Below are 12,103 nucleotides of genomic sequence, written 5' to 3' on the forward strand. Positions count from 1 at the left end.
CATGTGAAAACAATACAGCACCTTATTCAATATGCTGCTTAAATTGAATATGTACAGATAATCACCCTTGGAAATTTAAATATGTGTAGAGAAGAACGCTGTTCCTTTCTCTACATATGTAGCAGTAGCAGTGGATAAAACCTCACACGGTTTGGTTTAATTCTTCAGGTGGCAGGGCAGAAGGAACACTCCGTTCAGCTAAAAGTGAAGAATCCCTTACTTCTCTCCATGCAGTCGATGGTAAGACTAAAAACATCAGTTGTTTTATTCCGTATTTCATAAAAGAACACAACAATCGAGTATATTTGATAAATACATATATAAATAGGCTACAGACTACCACTCCTAGACAATAATCATATCTATTTCGTACTGTCCATCGATGTCTTCTTATGGTACCAGGCTCTAATCTCTTCACTGTTGACATGATTGCTATTCAGTGTACCTAAAAATAGGTAACCACTTACATTTATTAAAGCCCAGTGGAAAATGATGCTGTTAGTATTTCTTTTAGATTTCATGAAAGCAAAATTTTACAAAGTATAAGATTAAACAGTTTTGATATTCACATCAGTCTTTTGTCTTGTAAATCACTTAACCTGACATTAAATTTCATAGACGAGATTGATTATAGGGAGCCCTCATTATCTGAAGATGGGATCCTCTGTACAAGGAGAAGAAAACTTAGACGTGAATCCTCTTAAAAAGGGGACCAACATTTTAGTAAAGGATATAAAAAGGTTTGATTGCAACTTGACAAAACTAAAAATTATGAAAATAAGGGTTTTTTTAGCCCTTAATTAACAAAAGTTGGGGTATAGTTGTAATTATGTACTAATTTTAGAATGAACAAAGGATTACTTCAATTGGAAGGAGATCTGGCTTTTTTGACAAAACCTTGTCATAATAGTAAATACAACATCCTTCACTTTATGTTGGCTTATACAGCAGGATTGTAAAAAGGGCCTTTTCTACAAAAATAACCCGAGAGCTAAACTGATTTCCCACGGCCTTTTCTTCATCTGTTGATATTGGGATCATTTTTTCTTTTGAGGTACCCTGGGGTGTCATCATCCTGGTCGACTTTCTCATCTTCATTTATTAACTCTTCTAACTGCCAGATCCTCAACGACCGACAGCTCTGCTTATTTCAAGAAATCCTCACACATCCCTTTAGTTGGGTGTCTGACATCTTAAGGGTTTTCCGAGATTTTCCATTTCACTACAGTTAAGAGACTGGTTCATAGATACAATGAAGTGGGCTGGATAGATGCCAGGATTAAGCAGAAAATAACGTTTTAGTAGAGATTAATTGTATAGGTAGTCAACACATTAGTGAACGTATTTGTGTTAAGGCAATTTCTGCCTCTGTAGAGCACATTTTCACCATGGTGATTCTAACTGTTGAAATAGAATGCTGAGCTCAAAGACCTGTGTTGCCAGCAGATGTGTAGCAATATCATAAAATTGTGATTGAAGGTTCTGCCTGAGAGACTTAAAGCCTATTCTTATTAGAGAAAAAAAAAAAAAAGAAATTGTTCTAAGTATCTGAAAAGAATCCTATAGCAAGTATATGTAAATGTTTTATGGAATTGTAGAGAATTTTTTAGTTGACATATTTACTTTTCAGAAGTGTAGGGAGGATTTTTCCCCACCCCAAAAACAAAAACAAAACCCTTTTGCTGTGGGATATCCAAAGTACTATTGAAAGTGGTTAGTTCTATCCTAGAAATCATGCATGAGATTAGTCATAAAATAAGACAAAAAGAAATCTTGCCCAAAGTCGCAGTGTTGGACTAGTAATAGAATCCAAGAGTTCTGAGTCTTTTTTTCTGTTGAAACCATCAAAGGCTGCATTCTCCCCCTGATGATATCAGATGTCTTTGTTACTTAGCATTTGGCTCAGAAGTCCCATCCGTTTGCCCCAAGAGACAGTTTCTGGAAAGAAGATGAGAAGTAACATTTCCTTACGCTATCGTTGTGCCCTCCTGCTGTCCTAAGTAGGTGACTTTTCATGGTATTGTGTGTTATGTGTCTTAGGCATTCATACTCTGATACCCGTTTTTGCCAGGTGATTCCAAGCTGTTCCGACCCAGAAGACCCAGGTCTAGCAGTGATGCACTGAGTGCCTCTTTTAACGGAGAAATGCTGGGGAACCGCTGTAATTCCTATGATAACCTGCCCCATGACAATGAGAGCGAGGACGAGGTAGGGCCGCTGCACATTCCAGCTCTGATGTCTCCTCATGCGGCTGAGGATGTTGACTTGAGCCCACCGGACATTGGCGTGGCCAGCCTGGATTTCGACCCAATGTCATTTCAGTGCAGCCCCCCTAAGCTCGAATCAGAATGTCTGGAGAGTGGGGCTTCCTTTCTAGATTCATTAGGATACTCCCAGGAGAAAATAAGCTCCAACAAAAAGGATACGGAAGCAGGCGGTAGCCAGTCTCAGACACCAGGAAGCACTGCAAGTTCTGAAGCCGTCTCTCCTCTTCAGGAGAAACTGAGTCCATTCTTTACCCTGGACTTGAGCCCAACGGAAGAGAAATCATCCAAGCCATCCTCATTCACCGAAAAGGTCGTCTACGCTTTTTCTCCAAAGATTGGACGGAAATTAAGCAAATCACCTTCTATAAACATATCTGAGCCAATTTCAGTGACTCTTCCCGCCCGGGTATCAGAAGTCATCGGGACCGTGTCAAATACGGCAGCTCCAAGTGCATCTTCTCCAACCTGGAGCAAAAGTGTGGAAGACAATGAGGCCATAAATAGATCCCCCACCCAGGTAGTAAAGATGAAAACCAGTGAGAGAGACGCCCAAGGAGCATGTGAATGTGAAGTCCAGCCCCTAGAGCAGGGGGCTGCTGCAGAAGTAGAGTCGCCAGGGAAAGAGGAGCAGGTCGTCGCGAGCAGTCAGAGTAAGGCTGTACCTTCTGGACAGACTCAGACAGGTACCATTTGTTTTCCTCCATTCTTTCCTTAAGCTAAGAGGGATCTCCAGCCCTGTGTGCCATCTGTGCCTTTTAAGAGAGAAATTTACTCCACAGCTAGCCTTTAATCAAAGAGAATGTTTTTCTGGGTGGTGCTGATGGCTCAAAGCCCTAAGTTAAAGTCAATCAAACAGAAATTCCCCAAAGGGCCAGTGGCCCTGCTTCAGACCTTCATAATGTCCCCTTTTGTCTTTGGACAGTCAGAATTCCTGGATAACTTTTGCACAACTTCGTAGCTCTTGATTTTATTTTCTAATAAAAGATATTATAGCCTTACAAGTTAACCAGCCAGCCTACACCATCAGATGTAAAAACTATCTTTAATAACAATCTGCAGGCACTTGAAGCTTGTTTTCTAAGCAGTCTTTTCTGAGCCAGATGAGGGACCTGCTTTTTCCCCCCCATCTCTGTAGCAATTCAAGAGGAAATTGCAATCTTTAAGCACTTGGTTTCAGTTTTCCTTCTGAACCAGATGTGTTTTCTCCAGCATTTGCATGTGGGACAGAAGATCATGGATTGCCGTTTTGAAAAATGGAAGGCACCTACTTTTTAGTGATCAAATGGGGAGAGTTTGGCTTTCCGTATAGGATAACTCAAGCTACTTTTTCACTCTCATTTTTTTTCCCAATTTCCCACCAGGAGCAGTTACCCATGACCCCCCTCAGGATTCCGTTCCTGTCAGTTCAGTCTCTCTTATCCCACCACCACCGCCTCCGAAAAACGTTGCCCGCCTGTTGGCGCTAGCGTTAGCTGAGTCTGCGCAGCAAGTCTCAACCCAGTCACTGAGGAGACCAGGGACTTCCCAGGCTGCTTACACAAATTACGGAGACATAGCAGTGGTTGCAGCAGAAGAGAAACTGCCTAGTTCCTACTCTAGCGTTACTCTAGATAAAGCCTATTTCCAAACTGATAGGCCAGCAGAGGAGTTCCACGTCCAGAACAATGTATCTGGGAACTGTGACCAGCCTATTCCAGATCTGGCCGCCACTGGGAATCTTACCTATGCCAGTGCAACGGAATCTGGGGAGCAGCTCCACCAGGCCGACTTCCCAGGGAATCATCCACATCGAACCTATTTACCTGGGGACCCAGACAAGGCCAGAATCACTTCAGTTCCCTTAACAGACTCTAAGTCGGATGATCCCCTGAGTTTCCCTGAAGATCAGTCTGGGAAGACCAATATGCCAACCGTCTCTTTTATGGAACAGGACCAGTGTCAGCTTCATTTCTACAGTGGAGATCAGCCTCCTTCGTATCTTGGTGCAGGTGTGGATAAACCCCAACATCACCCTTCAGAACTTGCAGACAAATCGCCCACACCTTCTAATTTGCCTCGGGACAAAAGCTACCCTCCTTCTGGGTCCCCTGAAGAGAATCCCAGCACGGCCGCCATGGTTTACATGACCGCTGCTCCAGCAACAGCCGAGATGAGCACCAGGGAAGCCAGCTGGGATGTGGCTGAACAAGCCACTGCAGCTGATTTCGCCACTGCCACCCTTCAGCGCCCTCCAAGGACTAATCGTCCCCTCCCACCGCCTCCTTCCCAGAGATCAGGCGAGCAGCTGCCGGTCGTGGGGCAGGTACAAACAGCCACCAGTGTGGGACTGAATAATTCCCACAAGGTAAGAAGGGGAGGGAGTTGGGGAGATGAAATGTACTTTTTCCAAAGGTATGTCACTTTTCAGCAGGGTGTGCTGTTCCCTTTGAGTCAGATAGGACATTTATCTGAAGTCCTGTGGCAGTTTCCATGAAACCTTTCCTGTCTGAGGTTGGACCTGCCTTTGTGTTGATGCCAGTTTTTCTCTGAGGAAGGAGCAGTCATTCAGTGATTCTAGTGCATACCTGCTGCCTTTTGTTCCTAAAGCATCCGGGTAGTTTCTTCATAGAACTACAAGGAGCTCATGATCAAATACATCAGACTGGGCTTCAGGTGTCAGGGCTGTGGGTTGGTCCCCGCACCCCCCTCCCGACTCCATCACTAATGCAGTGTAACTTTGGGCAAGTCGTTTTTAACCCACCCTCTGCCAGTGATTCACATCTGCACGGTGAATGTGCTTTATTCTCAATACATTTGGAAGGCTTTCTGCCTTGCAGACTTTTTAGAAATGTAAGAGCTGACAGTGTTTTAGGTCATTTTGTTATTTCCTTAGCATAAGCCAGCAGGTTGTTTTATAATCAAGCTTCTGTTTTGATGAGAGAATATTGGATGCAGAAAGCTAAGATTTCTTTCTAACTTTCTCAGATTTTAAAAAAGTGCCCCATGTGCTTTGTGGTCATCTTGAACTAAAAGGACTTTGCTATCTAGACTTGAGTGGAGGATGCTATTTCTAGCAGCTGCTTCTCAGGGATAGCACATTTGCAGCCTTGCTGTGAGGGTCATGTTTGGCGTCAGCTGCTGTGGACCAGGGTGGAGTAGAGGGTGGGGAGCGACAGTAACCGATTGGTCTGAATGTCTCTCGGACCAGTGTCACTATGTACAGCTGTGAGTCACTTCATAAATCTCTCCAGCTAGAATCAACCCTCTTTGTTTAACAAAATGTGCTTGGTGTTGAGACCAGTAGACTAGGTATATGTCTTTAAGCTTGACTATACTTTACACCTCTCTTTTGATCTGGACACTAAGTTGCTGCCACAGGCAACCTCACCTCACATTTAAAGCCTGTCACAAATTAGAACAGTTTCCCAAAGATAGCCATGGCTCTTGTACCAGGTGGCCGCACAGACTGCTTCCTGGACGTGCGGGCAGATTAGCCTCCTGTCATGTCCAGCGCAACCACATGGCTTGGAGAGTTTCAAGCTACCATCCAGATAGCCTCAACTTGTGGGTTACAGATTGAATAGTAATTGATTCCAAGCTCATGATATAACTGTCTTTCAATAGGTTCAAGTGATTCCAGCTCCAGAGAGACCCCCTGACCCCAGAGCCACGGACGATCCTGCACCCATCCTTGTCGGTGATGGCGGCGCAGCTGCTCAGTGTCCCGTTTCTGCCCCTGCTCTCCAACCGAGCCTTCCCGAAAAGGTGCGGGAGGGTGCCAGGGCCCCACCATTGCACCTGCGCGCCGACTCTGTCCCCGTGTACTCCTCCTGTGGCTTTCCCATGCCAGTTCCTCCCACCAGGACGATGGAGAGTAAGATCGCCGCTGCCCTCCACTCCAGTGGCGCAGATGCTCCCAGCAGTTCCGGTTACCATCCCTTCGCCACCGCGTCCCCAGCTTCTGTGGATGACGGTCTGCCTTTACCAATTCCCATCCCACAACCTAAGCATGCTTCACAGAAAACAACTTACTCCACCTTTGCCAGGCCTGATGTCACCCCTGAACCCTTTGGGCCAGAAAACTGTGTGCATTTCAGTATGAATCCCAACTGCCAGTACCGTCCCCAGAGCGTACCCCCACATCATAATAAATTGGAGCAACACCAAGTGTACGGTGCCAGATCAGAGCCACCAGCCTCCATGGGACCTCGTTATAACACATACGTGGCCCCGGGAAGAAATGCATCTGGACACCACTCCAAACCATGCAGCCGAGTGGAGTATGTATCTTCTTTAGGCCCCACAATTAGGAGTAGTTGCTACCCTGAAGATATTCCCCCGTACCCTACCATCCGGAGGGTACAGTCTCTCCATGCCCCTCCATCTTCCATGATTCGCTCTGTTCCCATTTCACGGACAGAAGTCCCCCCAGATGACGAACCAGCCTACTGCCCAAGACCCCTGTACCAGTATAAGCCATATCAGTCCTCACAGGCCCGCTCAGATTATCATGTCACTCAGCTTCAGCCTTACTTCGAGAATGGTCGGGTCCACTACCGGTATAGCCCCTACTCCAGTTCTTCTAGTTCCTATTACAGTCCAGAAGGAGCCCTGTGTGACGTGGATGCCTACAGCACGGTACAGTTGAGGCCCCTCCACCGTCTACCCAATCGCGATTTTGCCTTCTACAATCCTAGGTTGCAAGGAAAGCACTTGCACACTTACGCTGGTTTGCTCCCACGTCCCCGGGCCAACGTGACTGGCTATTTCTCTGGTAATGACCACAGCGTAGTCAACATGCCCCCAGCTGCTGATGTAAAGCACACATACACCTCGTGGGATCTTGAGGACATGGAAAAATACCGCATGCAATCCATCCGGAGAGAGAGCCGTGCTCGGCAGAAGGTGAAGGGGCCTGTTATGTCCCAGTATGATAACATGACCCCAGCCATGCAAGATGACTTGGGTGGGATCTATGTCATCCACCTCCGTAGTAAATCAGATCCTGGGAAAACTGGACTTCTCTCGGTGGCAGAGGGAAAGGAGGGGCGACATCCAACCAAGGTCGTCAGTCCTGAGGGAGAGGACCGCTTCTATAGAAAGCATCCAGAGCCAGAGTTCGATAGAGCCCACCACCATGGAGGATACGGCAATGGACCGCCAGAGAAACCCACTCTCCCTCAGAAGCAAAGTAGCCTCAGGAACAGGAAGCTTCACGACATGGGTTGTAGTCTCCCTGAGCACAGGGCCCATCAGGAAGCAAGCCATAGGCAGTTATGTGAATCAAAAAATGGGCCGCCATACCCACAAGGAGCTGGCCAGTTAGATTATGGGCCCAAAGGGATTCCAGACACTTCTGAGCCAGTCAGCTACCATAACTCTGGAGGGAAATATATTACATCGGGGCAGGAGTCTCTCAGACTGAACCACAAAGAGGTGAGGCTCTCCAAAGAGCTCGAGAGGCCTCGGGCTAGGCAGCCTCCTGCCCCAGAGAAACACTCCAGAGACTGCTACAAGGAGGAGGAGCACCTCCCCCCGTCAGTAGTCCCACCCCCGAAACCGGAGAGGAGTCATAGCCTGAAACTCCATCATACTCAGAACGTGGAGAGGGACCCCGGTGTGCTGTACCAATACCAAACACATGGCAAGCGCCAGAGCAGTGTGACTGTTGTGTCCCAGTATGATAACCTGGAGGGCTACCACTCCCCACCCCAGCACCAGCGAGGAGGCTTTGGAGGAGGAGCTGTGGGAACCTATGTGCCCTCCGGCTTTCCCCACCTGCAAAACAGGACATATGCTACAGCTTTGGGCCAGGGGGCCTTCCTGCCCACAGAGTTGTCTTTGCAGCACCCTGAAACACAGATTCATGCAGAATGAGCCCTGGAGCAATAGAGTTGAAGCAGCCTCTGCTGGACAGTGGACTGTTCTATTTTTTTCAGTAACCAAAAAGATTAAAAAAAAAAAAAAAGCTACAATCCCCCCCCACTCCCCGACCACATTAAAAACAACAACAACAACCAAGAAAAATCACCATCTTTTTCCCCTTCCCTGCTTCATCACCATCTCTTCCATCTCTAGGCTGTGATTTTTGTCATTAAAAGAGATCTGAATGATTGTAAAGCACTGTGTTGAAAACCTAGTGAAGAAGTTGTCACAGACCATACTTGCCGTATGGGGCTAATGTGTCAGAGCCTGAGGACTGCCTTTAACTGAATTTGAATTTAACCTTGTCCTTCTTAATATTTGCTACACAGCGCAAAGCGGTTTATGTCTAGTTCCTGGTAGGCTTTTGCATTTTTGTTGCATTTCTACTAACTTTCTCAGTAGCCATGCAGCTTGCCCAGGTCGCCACTTGGTTTTTGTCCCTTTATTCTCCCTGACTTTGAAGGGTTTCGTGCGTTAAGTTACAGTGGAGAAAAACTTCTCCCTTATCCTTCAGATGAGTCCGGCAGACAATTAGCACATTATAATTTGAAAAATAATAATAAAGGAATGAAGACTTTAAGCATCTAATAAAGACCCATTGTAAAATGTCAGGCCATTTAGATCCAGGCTGAACCACCTATTTTACGTTCTTACTTCTCAGAGTCGTTCCTCGCAGTGGGTGGGCAGGCTGACGTCAGCTGCAGAAGGGATTCTAAAGTCAGGAGTAAAGAAACTTCTTAGGCAGAAGTCGGTGAACGTCGTTAGCACTGTAAAACCCTGTCAGTGCTTCTAACGTGTCGCCTGCCTTCAGTTTTTTTTTTTTTCTCAATAATATTTGGTAAATAGTAATCCTGGTAAAACATTTCATGTCATTTGTTCTCCTAAAGCAACTTTTTTTTTTCTTTTTCCCAAATTGGGGTGGGGGAAAAAACCCAGCATGACTTGACTGGATAAATACATATAATTTATCATGATTACACATTTACGTGTTGATTTTTGTTTCTGAACCAGAGTACAGGTTTCTTGGGGACTGTTAAAGAGGCGATGAATTATTTGTTAGCTGAAAGCCCCTGCAACAGTTTCACTCCGCACACCGCCCCATCTCAGCAGTCAGAATCCCGGTCTGTGACCGTGTGCGTCCTAAGGGACCTGTGTGCCATGCGCTCACAGTCTTCCTGTAATTGCCATTTTTACACCAGCATTTCAGGTCTAGTCCTTACAAGCCCGTGGGCATGTTACATGTGTGGAATACCCTGGACTTCCTTTTGAAAGTCACATTCTGGTCGGACAGCTGTCTGGCCTGCCTCCACTCCCATCTCCCACCCCCTCCCCCTGCTCCAACAATGTCCACACCAGACCGACCAGGCCGTCCTGTATTAACAAACAAGTTTAGATTGTCCTTGCATTCCATAACTCTCAATCATACTTGAGTTTTATACATTCACATGTTTTAAAAGCTCAGTTTGTAGAAGACACTAGGAGAATATCATTCCATTTACTGGATGATTGCTGCTCTGGCTTTTTAAAACTTGGAATTAACTTTTCTTTAGAGCAAAGGAAGAAATCTTTTTAAGAGGCTAAATTCATGCTGCTATTATTGCTGTGAAGTTGTATAAAGATTAGGATTCATGCCAGTTCTTTCTTTTTTTTTTAATTTAAAAGAAAATCATGTGATTGCATATTAAGGGTTTATATTTAGAAAAAAATAAAGTTTTAAGAACACATTTATTTATATGTGGAAATACTCTATAAGGTTTTGTTTTGTCTCCCCAGAGTTGATGAGAGGAATTCCTTCAGTAAAGATCATGGTAGCAGTCTGGACACACTGACCTGTGAAAGGTCTGTGGGCATGTCTCTCCATCAAGCACGCAGACCCAATCGGCAGAATCACAGTTAGGGAACCTAATAGGATATTTCCTTTTAGCACAGAAACACATCAGGTGCTACATACAGGAGTTGGATCCTTGGCGAATATGCAGCGCTTTTTTTTCTTTTCTGTTTTAACCTTAACCATCTTGTGTCAGGTAGGCAACCCATGGCCCCTCTGAGATCACACACACCCCGTAAGTTCTCACCAGCAGCATGGAGCACAGGAAGGAGCCGGTATGACGAGGAGGTACAGATGGCGTTAGTAACTGAGAGCCCAGAAGGAAGCCGCTGAAGAGTCCTGTCCAGTTTTAAAATTTGTGGATTTGTGGTCACACACATTGTTTACTCCTGAACCTAAGTCTATTTCATGAATACTGAAGGTGAATTCCTCAAAACAATTACTTTATTTATGTCCTATGGGCTTAGAAATATCAGGTGAATATTTGGAATACAGAATAATGACCCCAATTACTGGTATAATTGTGAAACACCAACTTTAGGTAAAATCCAGAGTTGTTTCATTTAATGTATGTGGAAATGGCCTTAACTTTGGATCCAGTTTTTTGAGGGACTTTGCCTGTATCTTTCCCCAGAAATCGCATGGCAGGTCACTGAACCAGGTGAACTCAGCACTGTTCACCTTGTGTGTGACTTCACAGTAATATTCAAATTATGATCAAAGAAATGGAGCTGCCTAATGCATTAAACCCATAATTTTTTATAACCATGTCTCCAAATTTTATTTTTATTATTATTATTATTATTATTATTATTATCATCATCATTATTTTGCAAAACTTTGATGTCACAGTTTGGTTTGATTGAAACAAATATTCCCTGGATGTCTGGCCAGAGACTTTGCTAATAGCCCCCGAGGTGCCATTTTCTTATTAATTTCACCCGAGACTTAACTGTATTCAGTTTTCTTTTAAGGATGGTCCCATGGATAGGGCCTGCACACTTTCATAATGGCAAAGCATTTTGTTTTTAAAGTCGGGGTCAGGTTGAAAAAGTCTAGCACTGACTCTGTCGACAGGCGGGACCGTCCATCAGTGTGAGCAGTGGGAGGAAACCACATTTGAAGCAGCAATGGATGCATACAATGTAAATTGGAAATTTGCCCCTTGAGTTTAAAAATTAGGAGCCTGCAAAGTCCATTTATCTGTTCCCAGCCCTGTTCGTCAGTCACCCTTCATTATGTTGGCAAAGTATCATCTGAGCAGTGTGTGTAAGGAAATAATGAAAGCAAACGTATGTCAGAAAGTTTACTTCCAAATGGTTAGAGGCATGTGATTTTCAGTACTGTGTGTTACGGAAACGTCAGGAATGGTATATTTTAATGTCCGTGTGCACAGAGGGTCTTTTTTCCTTTCCTGATTAGTACTGTTAGTGTTCAAAGAATAAAACTGGTTGTTTTACAGTTTAGATTCTAAGGTAGCAAAACCTGATTTTCCAGCCATGACCTGCATGAGAGAAGCACCCTAGGAAGTCTTAGATCATACTTTTGAGTTCTTAACTTTAATTTATATAGTGTTTTTTTTATGTTTTAATATTTTTGTGAACTGGTGTAAATTGTTAATGCATATAAGCTTGTGTATTTTTGTAAATAGTTTTGTGATTTATTTCCTGACCCATATGTAAATATTTAGAGTCTCATTTCTTCAAAACTTATTTGAAGCTGAGTTGTGGGCTTGGGTTTTGTTCGTTTCTTGTTTTGGTTGGGGGAGGGGGGGAGAGAAGAGATTTTGTACTCCAATAATCCAGATGGAGATATCTTGTGGTTTAAAGCAAATGTCCCACTGAAAGCAATTCAAATATCAACAAAATTATTTCAGGTTAAAACAGACTTCTTTGTGTATGTGTTTCCTTTTTGCCATAATATGACTATAACAAAATGGGATAATCGGGGATATTAAAAAAGGTAAGTGTGTAACAGAGATCATTATACCGAACGGTATATATTATTTGAGGGAAGGGATTTAATGGCTCCTGTTTTATCTATCTGCTACAGTGTGCTGCTGGGCCAGGTTTTCCCCAGGTCAGACAGGTTGCTTCGTGCTGGG

The 12,103-nt window shown here is 44.5% G+C and overlaps 1 protein-coding gene across 8 annotated transcripts in view; it reads left to right on the forward strand.

Moving 5' to 3' along the window:
• The window catches only part of ARHGAP32 (Rho GTPase activating protein 32), a 297,156-nt gene extending 285,270 nt beyond the window's left edge, over positions 1–11,886 (forward strand). For all 8 annotated transcript variants that reach the window (XM_045080353.1, XM_004763903.3, XM_004763904.3 and 5 more), the window contains 4 exons: positions 169–240; positions 2,072–2,950; positions 3,629–4,611; positions 5,871–11,886. In XM_045080353.1, the coding sequence (XP_044936288.1) occupies positions 169–240; positions 2,072–2,950; positions 3,629–4,611; positions 5,871–8,123 (4,187 nt within the window). In that variant the 3' untranslated portion in view covers positions 8,124–11,886. The remainder of the gene's footprint in view (positions 1–168; positions 241–2,071; positions 2,951–3,628; positions 4,612–5,870) is intronic.
• Positions 11,887–12,103: the final 217 nt, after the last annotated feature.

This window comes from Mustela putorius, unplaced genomic scaffold, assembly GCF_011764305.1.
Source record: "Mustela putorius furo isolate JIRA1106 unplaced genomic scaffold, ASM1176430v1.1 tig00000460_pilon_pilon_pilon, whole genome shotgun sequence".
Lineage (NCBI taxonomy): Eukaryota > Metazoa > Chordata > Mammalia > Carnivora > Mustelidae > Mustela > Mustela putorius.